The 26,076-nt window shown below is 36.5% G+C and overlaps 1 protein-coding gene across 1 annotated transcript in view; it reads right to left on the bottom strand.

Moving 5' to 3' along the window:
- Positions 1-26,076, bottom strand: part of LOC145994361 (uncharacterized) — a 389,770-nt gene that overhangs the window by 252,930 nt on the left and 110,764 nt on the right. The window contains exons 4-5 of the mRNA XM_083130476.1: positions 11,093-11,227; positions 2,299-2,603 (exon numbers count right to left, since the gene is read on the bottom strand). Of these exons, the coding sequence (XP_082986602.1) occupies positions 2,299-2,603; positions 11,093-11,227 (440 nt within the window). The remainder of the gene's footprint in view (positions 1-2,298; positions 2,604-11,092; positions 11,228-26,076) is intronic.

Raw genomic sequence — 26,076 nt, 5'->3', positions numbered from 1 at the left:
GAAGACCGAAACCCGAGACAGAGAGGGAGAGAGAGAGAGACAGACAGACAGAGAGACAGAGAGAGATAGAGAGAGAGAGAGAGAGAAAGAGAGAGAGAGGGAGGGAGAGAGAGAGATGACTCCAGGACAACGCCTGATAGATGCCCGATACACAAGAAAAATTCCGGACCGACGCGTGGGAACGTACAGCCGACGCTTGTGAGAAGAAGGGATACGCGACGTCCTGTGAAAGTGAAATCGTCGGAACCACCCTTCGTCGCGGTCGACCTCAAAGAAACATTTTCGTCGCAAAGGAACCTTGTACAAATCCCCTCATCATGAAAAGATGAACTATCCCGCCATGTAGCTGAGTCTGGGTAAAGTATTCTTTAGCTGGTTCATGTCCATATACGCATGTATTGTTTGTATCAACGCCGTACCATAAAAGCCGAAGTCTCATTGATTTGCAAAGTGACTCAGGAACCCCGAACCTAACTTCCGTGTCTGTTATTTTTTTAGTAATGTTATATAAAAGGTCATTTCATGTTCATATTTAATAATTTGATTGTCTGCATTGTCTATTACGTTAATTTCCCGTGTAACTTGTCAAAGTGTGCTCCATTTTTGTGTAACTAACCGCCCAGTTGCTTCAATTAGCTTGTCAAAGGTCGACTGATTAGTCGTTTAGTTAGTTGAAAGCGTATGTTATATTGCAAGGTCGTGCAGGTGTAGTATTCTTTATTACATAGTGTTTTTGTTGTAATCATTTGCTCGCGCTGATGATTAATTTGTGTATTCCGGCAGCTAGAGCCGATTAAGTTATGCATCACTATGTAAAGGTGTAATTGTTCTCAATGGACGAGAGAGGCTGGTGTGTATTACCCCCGTCCGAGAAGATTGGTAAATGTCGTGCTTACGACTTTGATGCGTACGTTCATTCGAACGAAAGGTTCAACTACGCCGACCTAATTGTTTCAGATAATTGATTTCCGAGGGCTGGCGCATATTTGATTTAAATGAGCACAGAAACGGGCAAGACTAATGTCCAAAATTCACGTAAATGTTTAAACCAAAAGGAAATGGTACGTTGATTACGTCCATGATATGTAGGTATAATCCCATGTGACAAACTCCAGGAGTGAGAATGAGTGAGAGAATGAGAGAGTGAATCAGGGGGACCTGTAAGATGTTTGTTATATCAATATTTTCTTTGATATAATCTATTTATATTTTACCGTTCGTCCGAATTATTATTTGATGTTTTCAGGTATCAGGTATAATGCTGTTCGTGTTTTGTTATAGCTTAAGTCGACACAATGAAGTTAAAGCCAAAACTGTAATATTTTAGGGTATTTTATCTCCGGCTCGCACAAGTACGACAACAATGACCGTCTCAGTACCCGAACTAAAATCCTGGATCATTTGCAATGACACGACCGGCATCCCCTACCTATTGTGACGACTGGCCCCGTGTCGGGGAATGAAAGATATGTCACCTGGGGACTGGGAATGTGATACAACCTACCTAAAAGGTCTGCCCAATACGACCTTGGTGTGTTACCCTTAGGTCGTGGTGGCCTAAGCCCAACTCTTGTGGGTGCTCCCAGACCTATCATTTCTACCTCGCCGGCTCTTGTTACTGCCTGGACATACCAAAGGACCTGTCCGTTTCCCTTGCAGTAGCCTGAGTGACCCCGCGGCGTCCTTTGATCCCAAAACCTTTGAGATTCCGCGGGCTCCCCGGCCCGTTCCTTACAATTGCTAGGACGACTCCCGCGGGCCTCTGCCCGTCCCTCGAAATTGACTTGGACGCTATCGCATGTTGTCCCCGACGGCGCGGCACCTGACGACTACAAAGGCTGCTATTGGTTTCGCACATTAATTGATGCCCCTAAATTAAATAAGATCCCTAACACTCACCAGGCACCTCACTGCGAGGAATAAATTGATGATCCCTGCCCTCCCTTATCTTCTAGACTTTCGAAGCAGTGACGTCATCTGGTGTAAGTGTGCTAAACTGGTAATTTACACGGGTGTAAATGTAAATAATGTTTTTACCGTTGGACTTTGTACCTTTCCTTACTAAACTTCGCAAGCCCTGAAATATTTTGAGTTCTGTCTACGGCTGGCTACATGCTAGCGTATATGGGTAAACTTTTGTATCTCTCCCTGGGGTACAGGGGCATGTAGTGTGTAACGCGCGGTAGGAACGTTGCGGACATTATTGGTCGAATATAAAAATTAGATCATTTCTTTTATGGTTAAAATATTCTCTTTCTAAATTACAAGAAATTTTGAAAACTTAAAAGTTATACGTACATTTTTACCCGTATATCGGCCTTCTATAACAATCCTACAGCCTTGTAGACTAATCCCTCCGGGCATATCAACTGTCAACCTTAATCGATAAGATATAAAACGTTCACCGCATTTATAAATAAAAACTTTTGAGTTTGATAATTTCAATATGTACTCTGTCGTTTCAGATATGCTGCTTCCACTCAACAAACAAATGAAAACATCTCTGTTCTCTTTGGTTGTCTTGACATATACTCTCGTCGCTGTTGCCAGAAATGGAAAAGTATCTGTAAAACTATTATAGTTTGTCTTTCCATTCCATTGTCCTGTTGAAGAAAAATAGAAAACATTACTCTTGTACTTCTTGTGAATTGAACAGTGAGCATAAATTAAATAACATAACTAACACTATTAAATATGAAATTTTGTAAGTAAATACAGAACGTATTATGTCAAGAATTTTTAAAGAACAACTTTTTTAACACAAAATGATTACAATTTTGTCTCTACTGAAAGGAGCAGTATGGGTTCTTATAAAATAAACCTACTATTCAGCGTTGATAAACTAACTAAATCACACATATAAAAGTGGAAAAATATATTCTTGTATAAATTACAAGAATATTGAAGCTGTATCCAGGATATTCTTATACCGTATAGTTACGAACTTCTCGACAATGTACTAAAATACAGTTCACCGTATATATCCCTTATTTAACCCTTAAATACTATTGACGTGGGTGACCACACAATTACTAATGGTTGAGTCTGAGCATGCTGTTATGATTTGAACTATGACCTAGCTCTTTTAATATTTTCAATTTCTAACGCCTTTCACTTGACTTGACATTGTTATAGAATAATATTGTAAAGAGGTTTTAAAATATTATCGTTTAGTTAAAGGAATATAACGTATGTTTACAAAGAGGTAAGAATCCTTCGAAAATTGCAACAATGGCTTCTTTATTTTTTTAGAAATCCAAAATTCTTAAAATGTCTTAATTTTTATGTTGTCAGAAGAGCAGGAATTAAAGTTTATAGGCAATCTTTTTCTGAAATTGAAAATGAGTATTGAGCCATTTCATGAATAAGGTAACTACTATGCTATGTCTGTTTGACTTCTCCGAAAATAGAGTTCAATAACATTTGAACAACCAAACGCAAGACCTAGAGACCTTGACAGCGTGTAGCGAGTACCCCAACTTAAAGGTATAGAAAATTTGGAGGGTTTAGCAAAAAAATATATATATTTTATTATCTATTATTTTGTGTGAGGGCCTGAAACAGCACTTGGAAACAACACATTTTAATAACCTTTACGGAAAAAGTTGTTGTAAATGCATATATTATAATTTCTATTATTTGATTTGTTGTTAGAGTAGTATTAATATTAATCATCATTTTAATAAATTGGTCTTGTAGTTCATATTCCATTCTTTCATAAATCCATGTACAGTGTCTCTCAAAAGTTTTAGGACAACGACAATTTAAACTAGGCAACCCAATTTACACAAGGCGTTGGTGTTTTGCTTGTAGAGTTAGGCTCAATTTCAGGGTTGCCACTTACACAATAGATATTTATAAAATACGCGAAATAATAAAAACAAGTATTATTGTATAAAATTATTAAAAATATCACTATTATATCGCAATTGACAACATTAATTCTCAAAGAAAAAAATAGCTTTCTTTGGTATTTCATCTCTGATGAGTCTACAAAAAGGAAACGAGGTGAGAGAAAACGAGAGGTGGCAAAGGAGAGGAGAAAGAGAAAGCGAAAAGAGAAAAGGAAAAGTAGAGGAGAGAAGAAAGAGAGGATAGATTAGGAGAGGAGATGTAGTGAGGAGAATGGAAGAAGACTCTAGGAGAGATGAGGAAAATGGAGCAAACAAGAGAAAAGAGGAGGAAAACGAGATGAGAGAAGAGGAGACGTGAAGAGGGGAGTGGAGAGTAGAGTAATGGAGAGAAAGAGAGAAGAACAAAAAGAAGAGGAGAAGAGTGCAGTGGAGTCGGAAATCTAAGACAGGAAAGGAGATTCGAGGAGTGGAGATGAGTGGAATGGAGATAAGATGCATGAAAAGTAGGGAAAGTGATAAGAGATAAAAGCAGAGAAGAAGGAGAAGAGAAGAACAGAAGGGACTGAAGAAAAGAGGTAGTTTTAGAAAATATCAGGTTCAAACCCTTCCGGTGACAGAATATTTTCGTAAGTTTTAGACCTATCCCATTGTGTTCATTGTCCGTGGTCCGTGTGAAACGGAATGATTCAGTTTGGAATTAACGATGGGCAGGGGAAATATTAAATTACAAAATATCCATTTCCACGGAAAAGTGGACAGAAATTGAAGAATTCTCATAAATATTAAAATTACATTCATGTTTTTGGTGGTATAATCGCAGGTAAAATCAAAGATCTTACATGAACGATTTTATCGTACCCTGAACGAAGCCGAAAGGCATTTCGAACAGATCTAATACATTCACCAATACATTTCAAAATGTTATTGAATGTTTCGTGTCGATAATTTACCCAATGCATCAATTCTTGACGCTGAGACGATATTTTCTGAAACTACCTCTTCTCTTCAGTCCCTTCTGTTCTTCTATTCTCCTTCTCCTCTCCCCTCCTTCAGCTCTGCTTTTATCTCATATCGCCTTCCCTACTTTTCTTGCATTTTATCTCCATCCCACTCATCTCCACTCCTCGTACCTCCTTTCCTGTCTTAGATTTCCGACTCCACTGCACTCTTCTCCTCTTCTTTTCGTTCTTCTCTCTTTCTATCCATTACTCTACTCTCCACTCCCCTCTTCTCGTCTCCTCTTCTCTCATCTCGTTTTCCTTCTCTTTTCTCTTGTTTGCTCCATTTTCCTCATCTCTCCTAGAGCCTTCTTCCATTCTCCTCACTACATCTCCTCTCCTCATCTATCCTCTCTTTCTTCTCTCCTCTACTTTTCCTCTTCTCTTTTCGCTTTCTCTTTCTCCTCTCCTTTGTCACCTCTCGTTTTCTCTCACCTCTTTTCCTTTCTGTAGACTCATCAGGGATGAAATACCAAAGAAAGCTATTTTTTTCTTTGAGAATTAATTTTGTCAATTGCGATATAATAGTGATATTTTTAATAATTTTATACAATAATACTTGTTTATATTTCTTTCGCGTATTTTATAAATATCTATTGTGTAAGTGGCAACCCTGAAATTGAGCCTAACTCTACACGCAACCCACCAACGCCTTGTGTAAATTGGGTTGCCTAGTTTAAAATGTCGTTGTCCTAAAACTTTTGAGAGACACTGTACATAATATTGTAATTGTATCTATGAAACACTAATAAATAAAATAACCCGTGGCCCAACTGCCCTTGAGGGCCAGTGTCTATCTACCGACTACCTCACTCCCACTACTACTGAGGTGAGAAATCATCCAAACAATTTCGGTGTGACGTGTGCACAGCACGACGAACCTCAGTTGTTGTTGCAGGTCTGCGAAACCGAATTACGCTACTCATTCGTAGCTCCCCAATTTCCTCTCGATGATGGTTGGCCATCCGTCCCATACACAGGCCGAAAACTCTAAGGAAAAACGTTGTTACGCTTCCCCAAGGAGGCTCGAAAGTGCGCGCTTCCCGTAGACGAAGCTCCATGCTTGACGCCAATTCATGCTTTTTCTTCTAGATTTTTTTTGGGAGTTTCCATCAATTACTATAATCAAGTTCTGCATAGGATATCATTTTATTTTTTTCCGGTATGGTTTTCAGTTTTTCAAGTGCTGGTTCTAAATTCATGTTCCACATTTCTGGGGCCAGAATCGATCACTGTGGGAAACCTCTATTTATGGTATTTCATACAATAATGTGTGTGGAATTAAAGTATACCTTCCTCTTAGTACAGTAGTTTCTTAACTCTGCGTTGGTCACTCACTGTCTCTAGATCCGCGTGTGTGGATTTAACATCGTTATTTAGTAATGCTTGTTTTTTTTTTTCAGCACCCTCCTTCTTCCTAGCTGAGTTTCAAACCTTTCTCTTTCACACCACCATTTTTTTCCAGTGTTTGTAAGATATTCGAGCCGTTACGGAGGTTTGGTTGAAGCCTCTTGCTGCTTGAGTCCATGCGCTGCTATGACCGTATCTATTTCTCTCAAAATCTGGTCGACAGTTCCGTGCCAGACAAACGAAGACTGCAATTTTATAAATTTATAGATTTTCAATTTTTATAGTTCTATAGAATCTCAATTGTTGAAAGAAAATATATAATCGTAATAATTGAAGATTAAATGTTTTAGACCATTCATATAGCATATTTTAAAATCCCGGTCTCTAAGACCGTGCGCAACCATAGACGTAATTTTTCTCACGCAACCCACGAAGGGTTAATATACCATGTATTGTTCCAGGATATTTTTTCTCCTTTAGTGTTTTGAAGAAATGAGGCTACCCTAGCTTATCAAAAGTCTAGCATTATTCCAATTAGGTATTTTGCCTCAGAACATTCGATAGCTTCTTCCAGGGCACAGAGTGAATCCTATGTAGATCCTTCCTTAGTAAAACCAAATTGGTAACCCGCTGTTCCTATCATGCTCCGGAATTCGTGGATTATTTTTAATTACACATATGGGTCTGTAAGATTTGGAGTCCTTTCTTATGACAAACAAGCAAGAGGGTATAGTTTTGTTTTTAGATAAACATTCATTGGACAATTTCGTCAGGTAATCTGATAGTTTTTATTTTAGTGTTTGTTCAATTTCTAAAGGAATATTATCTCTTCCTGGGGAGTTGTTCCTTTTTAATTTACTGATATCTAATTTCACCTCATCTTTCGCAAAAGACAGGATGGGTGTGTTGAGATTTGGTCCATTGAAAGCATTATTAATTTCCTTGTGCGTCTCATTGTCAGCTGTTTAATCATCATTTAGGAGCATTACATACATATTTGTTTCTTCAATGTTTTTGTGTGTGAATTATCCTCTTCTAATAATTTTGTAATCATTTGTTTTTCTTTACTCTAGCGAATTTCAGTTGATATGAGAGTTCCCTTTTGTCTTTTTCAATATTTGTTCCAATACATATACTTAATTTTTCTTGCTTTCCGCATATCTGTCTTTAATTTTCTTATTTTGTTATTTTTTTGTGCGAAGTAAGGGTTTCTTCAAGTATTAGATTTTAAATGTTGTGCACTTGGTGGCTGAGTTTATGTTGTATTTAGTTCCATCACGAGGGTATCCATGTTTTGTTTCTATCCAGTAGCTGTGGAATGTAAATTATTTCCAGTTGTTTTGGTATCATTGTACTTTTCCAATCATACTTTTATTTCAGTATCCTCTGTATTTTATTTGTGTATGTGAAAGTTATATTTCAAAATCCATGGCATTATGGTCGCTGACTGTTTTCACATCATGTACTTTCCAGTTTTTAATGTCATTTGTTGCAAGATTAACACAGTTCCAGCCATGCCAGATCTACTCAGAGCTTGTTTGTAAGTGTCAATTCATCAATTTGATCATATCATCATCGTTTTCATGATTAGCCAAAAGTAGCAGAAAATCGAAGTAAAGTAACCCAAATTAAATTTAATCAAAGAAACTATACACTTAAGAATTCGCGATATTTCACATGATTCTAGGCATTCAGCATGGCAGGTAATCTACTATGATTCAAATGTTTTCCGAAGAGGCTGGACATAAATTTTACAGGTATTAACTAACGTTTCCAGGAATTGTAATAAGTGTTTTCTTCCAAGACAGTTTCGGAAAGATTTAAGCCAGGAATTACTTTTGAACCCACGCAATTATATTCCTCAAGCGAACACGAGCTTCTACATTATATCTCATTATATCTTACACTGTACAATGTACTTCCACCAGGTATCGAACCCGGGACACCTTGATTACAAAGCGACGACGTTACCACTATGCCATCGTGAAGCGCTCCCCCCACGTTGCTAATGTTGGCGTACGAGAACCGTTAGAGGGATTAAACACATGTACAAATACCGTCAATAATGTTGAAGCACTTAGATCCTGAAACACTTCCTTCACTGCATGATGTTATCGGTGTCGCCTGACTCTACAGGCGATGAGCGAACATCAATAGGAAATGTTCAATGGCAATGGCCTTTCAATGGCCTTAACAGCACATAATACCAGGTTGGGAAGCGAGTATTTCAGAATCTAAGTGCCCCATTTTTATTGCCAGTGACTATACATTCTATTGGCAGTTGCGTGTGAAGTGGAAAGTATTAGATGGAGTATGCTTGATACAGCCTTGAGACTATTTGGAAAATCCTTCTATTATTCAAAATTTACAATTTCATTTCTTTGGGTTTACGTAAATTTAGATTGCTTATGGATAAAACTGTTCTGCATTCCCTCTTGATAATGCAGAAGAATCAGGTTGACATTTCGAAAATGACTTCATAGAGATACTTTTTTCCTTCCCACGAAAATGGCTATTTCATAGTTTGTAATTCGATATTATACACTTATTACACTTATTAAAAACTTATTATTCTAATTCTAATTCATGAGTATGTTCTTTCTCACGTGTGTAATCCCTCCCTGTTTCTTGATATCCTTCCTCTCACATGGTGCCACAAAAAACCTTCATAATCAGACGAATACTTGCCTCATACGTATATGCAATTTTAATGTTTTAAATATGTAACAGAATACCAACAAAAATCTTTCTCACCATGGTTCTCTTGCTCGAAACTTCATTTTTTGCGAGGGCGTTTGGCATAACAATTTTCAAACATGATCAGACAGGTATTCTGCAACGTATCGGAAATGAAATTTCTCTTATATCCTTCAACTTATTTCTTGCTTATTTTCGTTGAAATTTTGACGTCGATTTTCTTCATGCGACAAGAAAAAGGTTCATCGTTTCAATCCCAATATAATTTCCAATTGGAGGACGAAGAACAAAAAATATTTTTCAACATTCACATGGCACAAACTTTTTCCCTTCCCATGAAAATAGATTTTTCAAGTCTCACCTAATGTTCTTGAAATTTTCATTGATATTTATGTGATTTACGTCAACCATTTCCGAAAGATATTTGATTCGTTGTCGACTAGATGACACCTAGTTTGAAATAAGAAACCATCACGTGAAATTACACTTCTGGCGAGTGTGATTTCAATGTTTTGTGGTTTTATCATGACACATACTTGAACGAAGTCCTACCCATATTTTAGGTCCGTCGTAATGATCACAAACAACAAAGGATATTAGTAACAATCTTGTTTAAGAATAGATATTTATGACTAATGAATTACTATTGTTGTGTGTTAACATAACTTATGACCCATAGATAAATGGAAAAATATTTCCTTAAATCTTATCAATCAAACTAATATTATGGAACTTGTGACTGGTTTTGCCGTCAAAGAAAAGTTAAGCAAACTGACAAGAAGGATCATATCATAAAAAATACTGTAATTCAATAATAAAATTTTATAATATATTATGTACGTATAGAACTTCCATCAAATCTCCATGTTCTCATAATAAAAAATGGGCAAGATTTGAACATAAAATGTTTCGTTTTTTGATTAAATAAATTACATATATCTGATATGTAATTTCCAACTGCTCCATTGGGCCTGAACGATCAAGGGGTCCCGGGTTCGATACCCGGTGGATGTGTTCGGACCCCACTTTAAACTGTAGGTCAAGTCCCGATTAGCATTACTGTGCATAAAGTAGACTTAAAACATGAACTCAACAACAACAACAATAACAACAACAAATGCTCCCTTACATTAGTAGCGAAAATATCCATAAAACACATTTATCCTGGTGAGAAGAACCATCTGCGCATGGAGCGAACCATATTTGGCCGCAGGTGAAGGAAGTGAAAACTAATGTGTAATGTATCTTTACTCCAATATCACCTACAATTCTGAGAAATTATACTTTATATTCAGATGTAACGGATATTCTGTCCATTTTGCAGAGCAATATGCTTAGTGTTTCAAACCTCCTTGAAATGTCTCTCTTCTCGATTTGATAACGAAGAATCGTAAAGGTTTCCAACATTTTTATTCTACTTTGAATTCTGTTTGATCGAATATTATGTTACTGCTTTGTAGTTTCCAACTTCATGAAATATGGGACAATGATAAATTCTCACAATGTGTTTTCATTTAGTAGGAAAATATGTTTGGCTACTATGTATTGCATCTGAAGAGGCCTGTTGTCAAATTTACAAATTCAGGACCGGAAGTCTTCAGGACCGTCAGATAAGACGTTGCGAAGTGTACATATATATTCAATTGCATCCCATTACTCCTGACTTTTGGTGACATGTAGTGCAGATACAATATAACCTTTATTTTTTTCGAATCATATGTAATGACTAATCTACCTATAGCTCTGTTTCAGTCTTTAGGCTGCCACTCTATATGCTTGTAAGGGGAGTGAGGAGTGGGGAAGCGACCAATACATCGCGATAAGAAGCGCAGCAGCCTGTAGAACAAGGAGCACGTAGTATTTCCTACCCTCGAATGGTAACTCTCGGCGCCACCGCTGTTGCCTGGTTAGTCTGCCGCGTATTACCCGCTCCCCGCTTCCCTTGCCAGCATATAGAGCACCCGCCGTAAGAGTAGAAAAGACCTGTAGTATTCAAAATTGATGCCGTCAACTTCACTTATTCGTAATGTTTAGGAAATGATTACAAAAAGAATTAAAGATATTGACAGAGAAATACAAAAAATTAACACCTAAAAAGTTTATAATTCTTAATATATCAGTATTACGTGCTAATCATAAATAATATGTATGATGTGTGTAACATCATTCTGGGTGTAAGAGGAAAGTACTCACTCATGTATAGTGGAGGAGCAGGAGCTGGAATATCGAGGTTGGGCAGAAATTGCCAGTTCGTCAAAGTCCAATTGGAACAGAGGTCTTCGTCTAATTTAGGTGAGCAAGGAGGTAGTTCTCCGTTAATATTTCCATCTGTAGGAAGAAACGTATGAACATAAACAAGCTGACAGATTTATTGTATCAAATGTTGAAACAGTATAAAAATATAAAATAAAGCAAACAAAACTTCTTACAGAAAATATAAATCGATTACATTAAACCTTGCACCACTCCTTAAAAAAAGAATAAAAAAGAACACGCTTTTGAAAAATTACACATCTGTGTATATTAAGGGTTCCTTCTGGAACATTATCGACATAATGGTTCGGATCCCACTTTAAACTCTAGGTCCAGTCCCGATTAGCCTTACTGTGCATAAAGTGAACTTAAAACACCAAATCAATGTAATCAATCCAATCCTTCTGGAACATTTACGTAGATTCTAATGTGACTTCCTTTCGGTGTTGTCTGGATATTCGCAATAGTTTAATAGGTTTACGCATCCAAGATACTACTGCGATTATCTAGGCAATAGCGAGAGGAAGCAGTAATAAGATGCACATGAATGTATTAAATGAAATAAGCAGAAATATTTTTTCCGGAATTTTGAATATTATAGCGGTTTTTCGACAGAGGGTGAATTTTCGAAAACGGCTTGGCTGATATTCCAGATATACATAAAATTACTTTTTAAAGTTTAGAATTTCAGTTGATAAAGTTCTAAATAAATCTTCCTTCTGCTACCTTGAACAATTACCAAACAAATTAGGAAATAAATAAATACATTTACATATTTCAATATATTTCATCATCAGTGGAGCATTATGTTAGAGTAGCAATATGAAATAATACAACATTTACCGTACAAAAATGAATTTGTGAATATTCCACTACATACATTATCAATACGTCTGAAAAAATGTATATGTTTTCATGTACATTTCCTCCTTTGTAGAGTAAAATAATTTAATTCCAGGATTTTTTTGTCGATATTCTTTATGAAAATGACTTATTTATTAATTAAGAAAAGCCTCTTTTATGTGACTAGAATATTGAATTTCAGTTCATGCAAATATTGCTTATTCATATGTAGTAATGAGTATTAATTTCTTACTACAATGAGTAGGCCTCCCCGATGGTGCAGTGGTAGCGTCGTCGACTTGTAATCAAGGTGCACCAGGTTCTATACCCGGTGGAGATATATAGTGGTTTGTATCCTACTTTAAATTGTAAGTCAATTCCCAATTAGCCTTTCTGTGCATAAAGTGGACTTTATATACTAATTGAATTCTTAGTACAATGCGTGTTGTTTCTTCCTTACCAGTCAATTTTCCCAAAGCATTTTATCGCTATAATTTACATATCCTATATATACTTCTCCACAACAACATTCTTCAGTACAATTGTCTTTCGGTTGATCATCACTCATCCTCATCGTCGCTATTAGCCAAAGTACCATGAAAACACAAATTAAACAATTCAAATTTTATTTGCAATGTGCATAATAACATGAAAGAAATAATATAGGAGCAGCTCATTGTCCTGAAGTTTCGGAAATTTCTAAATTTTTTAATATGAGGTGTTGAGCAATTGTCGAAATCGTAGATTGTGTGTGTATGTGTGTATACATGAATGTATGTTTGCTTTGTTAGAGAGTTTTAAAAGGATTATGAGAATTATTCATATCTTAATTATAAATCGAATTCATACACATATTTTAATATATCTTGGTTTCATACTCTCGTAATTATCCAGACCGTGAGAACTATATTTTTCTAAATATTATTTGCAATTACTATTTTATTTACAAATAATAGATATTTCAACTTAGGTTGCTATATGTCCACTTGTGTCAGTTATTTGATTGAAGACAAGCTAACAGAACGATCCAAATATTAAATATCCCAGTATATACTAGACACTGGTATTTACTTGAACCCACAAAATTATATTTGGACGGGTTAAAGTTACAGTGGTGTAAGTCACTTTGAAAAAAGAAATGACTTGGACACAGAAACCAGATCTATATAAGTCAATCTGTTAACAAAAAACGTGAAGTAAATCAGAGATTCATTGAACTGTCAACAGACGACAGTTTAAGGTCTAGTGATAAAGGAAACAGCTGTTGTGTTGATCAGCAAAGTGCTGTGAGTCAGACGTTTTCTTCTTTTTAACAAAGTGACTTACACCACTGTAACTTTAACCCGTTAATTTTTATGTCCGTTGTAATTTCTGAACGGACAGAAGATATTGAATGGATGGCTTCATTGTTGACATGAGCGGGACACGTCTTTACTAACAGACAAAAGATAGTAATTTTCATTTGAAATTCTCAATAAAGTAGTTAGTACAAATTTTAATTCAGTTCTATTGTAAAAAGCCACTGCAATTTGTCTCTCTAAAACCAATGAATGATATAACTACCGGTATATATACATATATAAATTTAAATATAATTGCCAGTTCTGCCATAACCAGCGTGTTTCTTAAAAGTGATGTCCAGAGGATAGATATAATTCTATCTTCTTGAACGAGTTAGAGTTAATTTAAATAGTCTGGACAAAATGTTGGGTTATTTTTACTATTTTAGGACATTAAAATCCTGGCCTATTTATATATATTCAATATATTGTTATAACTTTGTTCATTAATAGGTTATATTTAAATAAACTTTTTAATTGTTGTTAACTATCTCTTTTAGTGAGGTTTAGTTTTTCTTTATTTCTTTGGCAGGTAAGTTTCAATAACTGTAGAAGGCGAGGTGAACAATATTCTTGCAAGGAATGCTAAGTAGTTTCCACCGAATTGTAATGGTCAAGAATATATCTAAGTATAGGTTATGACTTTTCAAATATCTTGCTGGTGACGTAGAACTTGTTCAGAAATATAGCCAATTGAAATTTAGTAGCACACGCTCAAAATAGCGACGTTATTTTTTCGGTAAGGAATTTATGCAACCGTCTTTCAATGATGACAATTCGGATAATAGTGAGATAAACAAATACAGTTTCAGTAGATGCACTTGTTGAGTGCGGTCTCAGCATTGAATATATTTTAAGTCACCCGACATAGATAAACGAAGAATCGTGTAAAATATATCAGCTTCATATGCCTCCTTAGTGTAATGTGCGCACATATTAGACCAAGTCAAAGCTAATATCGCTCATAGAAAAGGATGAAATCATTTGATAGATAACAAGAAGTCATTTGGACATATCCTTCAAATACAACAACCCACATAATAATTTGAAATAGACCTTACAGTTTCCTCAATTTTGTCTTGCTCGATAATAAATTTTCCTTGTTCGGGGTGACGATACGGCATGCGATATGGGCGGATCTTCTGCGAAGAACGAAAAGAATGTTCCACATGGCAGCTCTGAGGGTCGGCGTTCGGTGCCATAATGAATCACAAGCTTAAACCGAATTGAAGCTACCGTTTATACCACTGTGCAATGTACTTCAACAGGAAAGGAACATCGGATCAGTTAGTCAGCCTCACAACTTAGATTCATCAAATACATTAGTCATGTAGTTTATTCCTAATTAAAAGGCGGAGTATCAAACAAACACAAACACACACATAATTACTCATATATATACATATACATAAACTATCATACATGCAAGTTCAGATAAATTGTATTAAGGGGGTTCTAAAGCCATGCTGAAGCATAGACCCAAATTTCTAATGATAGCCATACAACTAATATAGATTCGGTAAGGAAGAAATTTTCCGACATAAAAGATTGTTTTATTCACTAGAACATGTGAACCTTATAATTTTGTTACGATTGAAGGGATTTAAGTAAATAACAGAAAAATAAAAGGTCTCCGTCATGTTCAAACTGCTGCATACAGATGGCGCTGAAGTGGTAGTTTTGTTAATACCGGTGCATTTTTTTAAAGTTGCCAGTCTATTAAGGATGATTTTTACGAAACGGTCTTCACATGTTTCTTGTCTTAAGTATTAGGAGCACTGTGTGTAAATTTAAACTCAGTTTGTGCGTCCATAAACTAGTTCTTATATTAATAATTTTTTAAGTGGCGTTTCATCCTCAAGATATTTATATTAAACGCTGTTGCCAAGTTTACATTCCGTATGTTATTACAATACGTTGATTGTCATGTTTGAATGATTGTGTCTTGAAAATGGGGAAAGTGAGACAAAATTATGGAAGTAAAAGACACCCATTTTGCTCTAGAAAAGCACTGTCCCAAAGAATACGTCGTGAACGTGAAAAGCAAGAAAGAACTAAAAGGTAATTCTTGTTTATATTTAATTGCTTGCTCGTATCTGTTACAGATATCAAGTGTGCTACAAATTCAGTATGCATAATACAGATGGACATTTCTCACACAGTATACATATTTGTTATTATGTTTCTTTACACATTTTTTTCAATCAAAGTGAACGTATTGTCTGCATGCGAGGTGTAAAAGATACATACACAAGAAAAAAACGTTTACAGTTTTCCTTGTGAGTGAAGTTTTGAAATTCACATTTCATACGATTTCTGTTCGCTTATTTCGTACAAACAGAATGCGAGGTCAAGGACAATTGTTGATTATTTGAGGTACACGGATATCTGCTTGCAAACTCTTAGTAGCCAGTCACTTTACGAATTCACTTTGCCCTTGCACCATCTTCAATACCGGAGTTCCATTATTTGTGACTAATAACAAATCGATTATTGTTTTGTCCATACAATGTGATATAGTAATTCTTTGAACAAGTTAACATTCATTGGTTAGGTTGCTCATGATCCACTATTACATTACGATAGATTTGGCTAAAATAAGCTTGTTAGGTTAGCACTGGTCAGATTGAGCAACTTCTCCACAACGCCCTACATATTACAGTTTACTTCGAGCTTCGAATTATCACAAAAACAGTATTCCTGTAACGCTTTTAACTCCAACTTCCTCTCATAACTTTCAACTAATCGTGGCCCATTTCCTCCTAACGGTAATACTTTATATATTTAACATAAATAAATTTGTAAAATTCGACTGAAACGAAGAAACTTTGATGTCAATAGCTTACACAGTATCAGCTAATGTTAGCTGATACTGTGCATAACAGTAACCAGATTTTAAACGTTCTGCGTTATGTGCAAGGGCAATTCAACAGTAGACAGGATAGAATTTACAATAAATATATCTCTCTAATGTACAAATGTTTTCTTCGTTTGTGAAGAGAAAAAATGTTTTGTGTTAAACAAAATGCATACTACACCAGTAATTAGTTAAGAATAAGAGCACGATCACGTTACAAATGTAGTTGTATTTGTTTTGTATAACTCTTACAATTCATAATTGCTTTGTTCCAAACTGAAAAGATTTATTGATATATGATATATAATTGTGTGAATCATATGGCAATTATTCACAAAACAAGGTCTGAAGATCAATACAAATAACAAATAGCTGTGAGAATGATACATTTCTCTGCCAACATGCAAAAATGATACTCCCTCTGTCCCATAAATATAGTCAGGTATGCCAACTTTTTATTTATGTTCTTTTCGATACTTGATCGGCCAATTTATACTGATCCTTGAGTAGTAACGTTGTATGACTCATTCCCGTGTTTCATTTTTTCTTCTGTATACACAAGTGTCACAGTTTGAATATCGGACAAGTATTTTGTGACAACAAACAAAAGTGTACCGGACAATAATTATGGGACAGAGGGAGTATGTTATAGGTCTACTAACTGTTACATAAACACATATTGTATACTTGAGGGAGGTTGTAAAATTACCCTAAATGGCGTACCTTCCAATTTACATTTTTATCATTATGTGAACCTAAATCATTTATTTTTCATTGTATTATTTTATATATATGCTAAAGTGTAGGATAGTAAAACTATGAACATTTACGTATCTAGGATATCCTTCTAAAGTCTAAGCATTTCACAGCATATTTCTACTATAGAAAGGTTAGGCTACATGTATTTAATGTTTTGAATATGCTCCAAATTGTAGGCTTTTCATGAAGAGAGAAAATTACAACAATAATTTTAAATATCCCAAATTAATCATAAAAATAGCTAATATCTTCCGGCCTCCCCGTCGTCGCCTTGTAATCAAGGGGTCTCGGGTTCGATACCCAGTGGAGGCACATAGTTGTTCGAATTCCACTTTAAACTGTAGGCCCAGTCCTGATTAGCCTTACTGTGCATAAAGTGGACTTAGACCACCAAATCAATCAGTCAATCAAGCTAATATGTTCCCAATTAATATGCAAAAACACACATACACGCACACACAGTATGCAGAGGGTACGGACATATAAACTTAAGCCTGCCCCCGTGGCGGAGTGGTTAGCACTCAAGTTCGAGCAATTAGGGTTCGAATCCAGGCCTCGGTCCTGAGTGTCCATTCATCAATTTTATCATATCATCATTCATCCTCATATTAGCAAATTACCCAAACGTGGCACAAAAGGCGAAGTAAAATAAAGCAAATCAATCATATAAACTTGATATTCCATAGCATATTCTCGAAATATGCCAATAAATTAAACGTAAAGTCGTCTATGGCTTTACCTTTTTCAGACATTGTTTGCTTATCAGATGTTTGTGACAACATGTGCCAATAGCTCTGATTTGATAATGTCGAGCTTCGTCACAATTACACGCTGCTCTTATATTTATAGCTACTTATAATAATGTAGAAATCACAATTCATTTTTGGCATTGATTTGCTTTTCTTATGTTTCTTAAAGAATCACGTGAGCATTATTTTGTCTTGTGTTGTATGTCTGAAGTCCTATACCTGATGTCAATCATGCCTTTCTTTCGCAGGTATGCAGTAGACAATCCAAATGCACCCTTATCGCACAACAATGAGGAGCACACCGCAGTTTTGGACTCGGATGTGAATGATAGCGATAATTCATCTTCGACGTCAGAATGTGTACCCTCTACACCGAATGCTTCGCCTGTGAGAGGGACTACATTGTCCTCTTATCTACGAGCACTACAGGAAACACCTCCACTCAATGCATGTAAAAGCGATACATACTCAAGTTCACCATCGCCAATCACAACTAACATTTGAGAGACTTAAAAAGGGAGTGCATTATGGAGACAATTTTACCATATGTGACATGGGTCACGTATTGAACAGGCACGATTACTGGAGGCGCATTCGTATAAATGCAATTTTGGGTGCTCCATGATTCTAGTTAAAACATCACAGAATGGACTGGAGAGTAAGTGCTTCTATGAGTGTAACAAAAGTGAATGTTCTCATAGGCATACAATTACAAGCATTTCAGGGGATAATCCAATTTCTATAAAGATGGTTACCGTTCTAGGAGCCCTATCTGCTGGCAGTTCATACTCTCTTGAAGAAGAGAAATTCTCGTCCATGAATATTAAATATATGAGCCAACCAATGTTTATTCATCATGAGATATCTCTGGGCGACATATTAAAGAAGTGTACAAATGAAGCATTAAATGAAGCAATTGCCGAAGAAAAGAAGTTAGCATAAAACAGAAGTGACATCGATTCAGAAAACTTCCATAACATTACAGCTATTTTTGATGGCGGCTGGTGCAAACGAAGCTACGGTCATGGGTACAATGTATCGTCAGGAGTGGTAAGTGAAGATATGGTAAATAGAAGGTAAAGCTATCCCCTGAGCATTGCACCGTACCATGAAGGCAAATGGGGGTGTGAATTCCACATTCATGACCCATTTATCCACCAGGATAGCCCCCAGGTACCTATAGATTTGAGCTAGGGCGAGCACCAGAGTCGCTTCATGCGGGGAGCAAGGTTGGAAAAATTCCAACTTAGATGACCCACCCCCGGAATCGAACCCGTGACAGTCAAGACGCCCCATCGACTAGACCACAGCGGCTCTACCGGTAGTAAGTATCTAAACTAATAGTTTCAATAGCAATTTCGTTAATCGATTGTTAACGTCATCGCGTTGTAATCAAGGAGTGCCGGGTTCGGTACCCGGTGGAGGAACATAGTGGTTCGAATTCCACTTGGAACTGTGGGTCCAGTACCGATTAGCCTTTTTGTGCATGAAGTAAACTCAAAATCAAACTACTCAAACATTAGTCTAGCTCGTTTAGTGATTTTGAGTTGATCATTTATCCTCATCGTGCAAGTGCAGCACATATCCAAATCAGGTGGATAAACCTAATGGTGAGATGTAGGTGTTTGTGTTCTTTGTAGTGAAAAAATTAAATAGAATGGCCCGTCCCTCATATTCGCTTCCACTGATGAAAGTGAAGAGAAACAATTATAGAAATAAAAACATCATTCCTTCCTCCTGACTAGAATTCATATGTGATTCACAAGATCTGCCAATGTTCTATACACTATTGGATCATTAAAAAAGTGGCGTCAGCAAAATGGGATGTAAGCTGCCTAAAATGCAATTTGCTTTTCTGAAGAAGAAAATATTTAACTTATTCTGTAGGGTTACAGCAACTTATATTCGTAAAAAAAATAATGTAACAAATAACTAGCTTTATTTGTGATGACTACAGTGCAGAGAACATCTAAAGTTGCACTGTCCAGTGTAATAATTCTCATTATCAGAATACAGCAGATTCCGTACGAGTTTCAAACACTGAGAAAGAGGGCGAGAAAAAGAGGGGAGTGGGAGAAAGAGAAAGAATGCGAACCAGAGCTAGAATAGAAAAACTTCAGCCGAAACGTAAAGCAATTGGCCATAAAGGGGCACTAATATTGAGGATTAGATAAATTTCAATGAAGATAAGTTACTAGTTGAGTAGTTTACATTCACCTAACAACTTACAGATCCACCCATCCAAAAACACACCCGCACGCAAACATCACAACTGTTAGAAAATTACCAAGGGCATTGCATCTCACTGAGCAAATTAATGGTTGTGCTTTAGAATTTTGTCTATGTCATAAAATTGATGTAAAAAGGCAGTTGTTGAAATTTGTTGTTGACGATTTGCTAATTATGAATTTTATTTTCTATTTCAGGCAGTTATTATTGGAGCCGAAACACAGTCCTTGCTGTTTGTTGGCGTGAGAAATAAAGTGTGTCTGATATGTCGCGCTATTGATGAAGAAAAAATGAAACAAAGAATCCACATATGTTTTAAAAACTGGCAAGGGCCATCTACTGCCATGGAAACAGACATCATTGCGGATGGCCTAAATTATATTGAAGAAGTCCACCGCTTGCGCTGCACAAGACTGATTGGTGACGGTGATGCAAGCACGATGACCAAAGTGCGTGAATGTGTATCGTATGGTTCGCGTATACTAAAAATTGAATGTGCCAATCATGCTGTCAGAAGATTTAGTCGTGCTCTGGACAAAATTTCTTCTGCTAGCAAACGTTTTCCGGGCCCTTTAGGTGTCAAATCGAGGAAATCTTTGAAAAAACGATCATCACGACTTGCTGTTGGAGTTCGGGCAGTGATTAAATCCAGTGCAATAAAGAACATGAAAGAAATTACGGAGACTAGACTTCAGAATTTCAGAAGACAATTGAGGAATGTCATTTGTCATGTGTTCGGCCGTCATCAAAAGTGTGGGGAATTATGCAAGAGAAAGGAATTTGATCCTGATGGTGACTGTTACATTCAAATAAAAGAGAGTGGTGTTTTAGGAGCAGTTGAGCAAGAATTTGACAGAACGATAATAGCCATTGCAAATACATTATTGTGGAATGCTACAATCCGGCCGAAAGCTACATGAGTCAGTTTTCGAAAGCTGTAGGAGGTAAAAGAGTGGATTTTTCTAGAGCTGGAAGTATTCAACGTAGAGCTTGTGTAGCTGCATTGGCATACCAAACTCGAGGCCAAGGGTGGCATGATGCTGTACACAGAGAACTCTCAGGTGTCAGTCCTCCTTCTTCTGTAACGTCATTTATTAGGAAGCGGGAACTACGCAGCGAGAAAAGAAGATGCCGTAGAACACAATTTCGTCAAGTTTCAGAACAACGCAAGTTTAGTAAACAAATTCCTGCTGGCGGCGATAATCATTATGGAACTAACGCAACAATTCCAGATCTTTCAAAAGAAATATTTGACGATCTAGCTGAAAGATATGTAAAAAGATTGAGAGTGTATCAACGGCAGATCAGCTTGTACTAACACGTGGCCAAGCCAATAGCGAGAGATGGCGTGAAGAAAGAAGTAAAAGAATACCATCTTCTTTGTTCAAAGACGTTGCTTCACGAAGACCAACAACACGTACTTCTTGTTTGGTAAAAAGAATAACGAATCTCCATGAAAATAGCAGCTGTGCCCTTTCAGTAGTTTATGGAAGGGATAATGAACCAGAAGCTCGCAGGCAATATGCAAGTTTCCACCCAAATTATAATGTGCAGCAATGTGGATTATTTGTACATAAAATGAACCACTTTTTATGTACTAGTCCAGATGGTTTGGTGAACAGTGATGGCTTATTGGAGATAAAATGTCCATACAATGCCCGAGAATGTATAAGACTTGTTGACGTTGCTAGAAGTAGCAATATCGGGTTTAAAGTAAACGGAAACGGCAAGTTGTACCTTAGAAAAGAACACCGCTATTATTATCAAATACAAGGACAGTTGGAAATAACAGAAAGAGACTGGTGTGATTTGTTTGTATTCTCCCAGAACGATACCCAGACAATAAGAATTCTTCGGAATAAGCCATTTTTGGAAAATCTTTATCCCAAACTCTACAATTTTATTACGAGTCAGTGCTACCTGAACTGGTGGATTCACGAGCAGTAAGGGGTATGCCCCTTAGAGAACCTGATCATGTGTTAAAGGCTATAGAAGATAAGAGAAAAATGTAAAATAGACTTTTCAATTACAAAAACTTTGAGTATCATAAATTAAATATATAACTTTGGTAGTGCTGTGCTGTAAAAAGTTATGTATGTATTGAGTATGTGGATTTTGAGTTTGTTAAAATTGTAATGGACAAGACTATCATGTTAGGCTTTATTTTTTTTAGGTTAAATATATTCACGTTTATTTTTTCTAGCGATCTGAGTATATTTAGCATGTTTTGTTTATGACATACAAATGTAATAAATGTTTAGTGCATTTATTCATATCTATCATGTAGGCCTATATGCTTATAAGGCTCCGATTTGCTTGCCCATGTATTCATTATTCTTGTTTGCTTGACGGTACCTGCTGAGAATCTGTGTGTGTGTATTACATGTTACGATGTTCCTTTGTCACAGTTCATATAAGAAGGATTTCTTTACTATATCTCATATATTGTATTTTGATTGATAAATATTTCTTACGTTCTGTAAAACATTCTGATTTATTCTTGATTTCAGGCATCTTAGAAAGAGTTGAAATTAATGATTAATTTTTGGTCCATATTTAAATAATTTTACACCTATTTATGATTTATGCCATTTAATAATCTCACATGTATTTTGATAATTACTTTTTGATACTGCATTCTAAACGTAGTTATTAAAATGTAATTCCATACGAGTATATTTTTTAAAGGACCCAATTAGGACGGAACGTCAAATTTCCTTGTCAAACTATGGCTTTATGATCCAATATTCATTGTGCAGCAGATTTATCGCCTTTAAATTCCCACCAGAATTGAAATCCAGACTGGGGAAGCTGGGAAATCTTATTTTATTAGTTGTTTGTTCACATATAGAAGATATTTTTCAACCCTTTGTGTAAAACCATTGCTGTTTTATACAACACTTGCCAATGTCAGATCGTCATAACGTTACTAAACAACACCAATGCTTTCTGTAACTTGGAACCTGTAAAGACGACGCTACTCAAGTCAGCAATTTGCCGCAGTAAATATACATGCCTGCCTGATAAGTATATCTGAGAAATTGTGTGAGTACGTACTTCTGGAACCCGCTATAAGGTACAACCTACGTATTTACACGGATGGTACTAAAACCTCACAATCTGTTTTGTTCTGTTTTCAAGCAGTACAAAATGACTTCGTACATAGATTCATGCATTGACTACAATTGATTTGGTTTGAGTTGGTGTTTTAAGTCCACTTTATGCACAGTAAGGCTAATCGGGACTGGACCTACGGTTTAAAGTGGGATCCGAACCACTGTGCCATGTGCCTCCACCGGGTATCGAACCCGGGACCCCTTGATTACAAGGCGACGACGCTACCACTGCGCCATCGGGGAGGCTCGTTTTGACTACAATTGACTAACGCAATATTTGAGGAGGCTGTTTTTTGGTACAGTTGCGTTCTTCGTTTCTATGTGCCACAAATATTGCCATCTTCACATGTATATTCATTAGAGTGATTTCACTATTATTTTTTATGTAATCCATTGCATTTTGTTCCGTCTTTTCCATAATTGCTTGTTGCAAAATTTCTTGAGAACGAATAATTTAATATGTGATTTACATTTGCTTTCGAACAAATACAGTCAACAATGTCAGGAAAATCTCAAATATTTGCTTTGACGCATCAATTGCAAATTTAATGTATGTTGCAAATTACTGCAACTTCATCAATTCCAAATGTTATTATGTTACATACATATATTTAATATTTCAATGTCATTTTACAACGGTGAAATAAATAACTCTTCTGTTTAGGATGTATTTAGACGACTGCAATCAAATATTTAGCACATTGTTTTCTTCCAATATCCATCGTTTCAGTTCTCTTAACTTAAGAAATAAAAACGCAAACGTGACGTCATTTATTGACAGTAAATGTTGCTTCATTATCGTTTATTGACCAACCTGTATGTAGCTACTTGGATTATAATGCGAAGATCTGGCAACATGGCCCTCGGTTTCCATGGCATCTGTTATCGAAAAATTACCACAAAATTGCCCTTAGTACGGCCTTAAACATTGACACACATACAAATAGTGCAGTCACTTTAGACGACTTTTTTCGAAGTAAAGATACTAAGTTTTAAGAAGTTGTCTTTGGTCTTCATTATAGCATTAATTCCAGCTGAATTAATCAAATATTGTGTGAATTCGTTAATATGTCAAATTCCTAAAATAATTTGTTTATTGTGGAATAAAGAAGGAATCTCTCAACAATGGAAAGAATCAATCATTGTTTCTGTGTTTAAAAATGGTGATAAAATGAACTGAAATAATTACCGTAAATTTCTCTACTCTCAACATCTTATAAAACATTATCTAACATTATTTTAACAATACCTACTCCATATTCTAATGACATTATAGGGGATTATCATTGTGGATTTAAATGTAACAGATCAACTGTAGACCAAATGTTTCACATCAGACAGTCACATAAGAAAAGTCGGAATATAATTAAAATGTCCATTAGCTATTCATTGATTTTTAAAAAAGCATATGATTCGTTTAGTCGAATTTGGAATACCTAACAAGCTTGTTAATATGATAAAAGTATGCAACAGTGAAACAGAAAGTAAGATTCGTGTGGATATTAATATGTCTGAAAATTTTACAATTCAAGATGGGTTAAAACAAGGCGATGCATTATCTCCGTTGCCTTAGAATATGCTGTTAGGAAGGTAATAGAAACTAATGACGGACTAGAACTAAACTGTGTTAGCATATGCATATGATGTAGACTTGCTAGCGAATTATGTAAATACAATTAAGAATAATGCTAAAGTATTTTTCAAAGCAGCTAAAGAGATAAGTTTGGAAGTGGAGAAATTGGGGTGGAGAATAGACGATGCATTAAAGATTACCCACTGTCAGTTGCTACCCAAGCTCCAAGGCCACAATATATCTCTGTAAACTATCAATGAATACAGGTAGTTATTCCTCTCGAGACTTGTTCCTTTTCTGTTATGACTGGAATTCTTCACATATCTGATCTCTCATCAATTATCATGTTGTGTTCAGAGGTGTAACGACCCTGCGTGGTCGCCACATTTAACGACCCTGCGCGGTCGCTATATTATATTTTGTTAAGAAGGTTTGGATAAAGAGTGCATGCTAAAAGTCCCTGCGAAGCATACGTTTAAATGTGTTAACGGATCCACCTCTACGTATTATTTGACCCTGCGTGGTCGCTGTATTCTGTAAACGCTGACGGATCCACCTCTACGTTTATTAGCTTCGACCCCGCGTGGTCACTGTATTCGGTGAATGTTATCATTTATTGTCATTTATACTGTTCAATTCGTTGAAGAGTCCTGCGAGGCTCAATATCAATTGTATTGTCTGAATGCACACAGTTTTAGTTTATATTGACACGTGAAACTAGTGATTTTCCCACTAGTGTTTTCTTAATGTTACTTCTTGGATGTTTCTCAGTACGAAGGTTGCAATATGTAAAAAAAATGAGTTAGCAACGCGTACTTGTAGTTAAAATTTTCAGCACCCATGCGCCACCGCGAGTATAAAGCCAGAGCAGCGAGGCCCGGAGTTCGCTCTGTCCGAAGGGACCTGGAGTGGAAACCTCACGGTGCCCAACGAAGCTCCAGACCATCGAACGTCGAGATCGCCGCGGCATAGACACGCGTTCGCGCGATGTCAGTGAGGAACTTCAACCTACCCGACCCGTCCAGGGAAATAATGGAAGACGTTCAACAACCCAATCATCCGATAGGCCAACGAGCTCAACCATTCAGGGGGGACAATTCGTGTTCCCAATTCCACCCTCTGATATGCTATCTAAGCAACCAATGATAGATACAGAACGCCTTAGCGATTCTGAAATGCACAATATCGACAACCGGGAACCTCAGGGCACTGCATCGGAGTACGGTTACACATCAGATTCTGTTGTAAATGAAGAGAGAAGAGTATCCGCTCACACGGGAGCCATCTCCAAATCGTAAGGAGGGAAAATGCGCCCACCACGACGAGTATATTCCAGATCTTCCGAAAAGTTATTTATGAAACCAACGGATAGAAGAGAACGATATATGCAATCCACACTAAACAAGACCGTTGATCCCGATGGGTTTCAACTCGTACCTCCAAGAAAGACAGTTCCGG

Source organism: Lepisma saccharinum, chromosome 10, assembly GCF_977018435.1.
Source record: "Lepisma saccharinum chromosome 10, izLepSacc3.1, whole genome shotgun sequence".
In the NCBI taxonomy this organism is placed as follows: domain Eukaryota; kingdom Metazoa; phylum Arthropoda; class Insecta; order Zygentoma; family Lepismatidae; genus Lepisma; species Lepisma saccharinum.
Note: the sequence above shows the minus strand (reverse complement) of the source record. Positions and strands in the feature narration are given on the sequence as shown.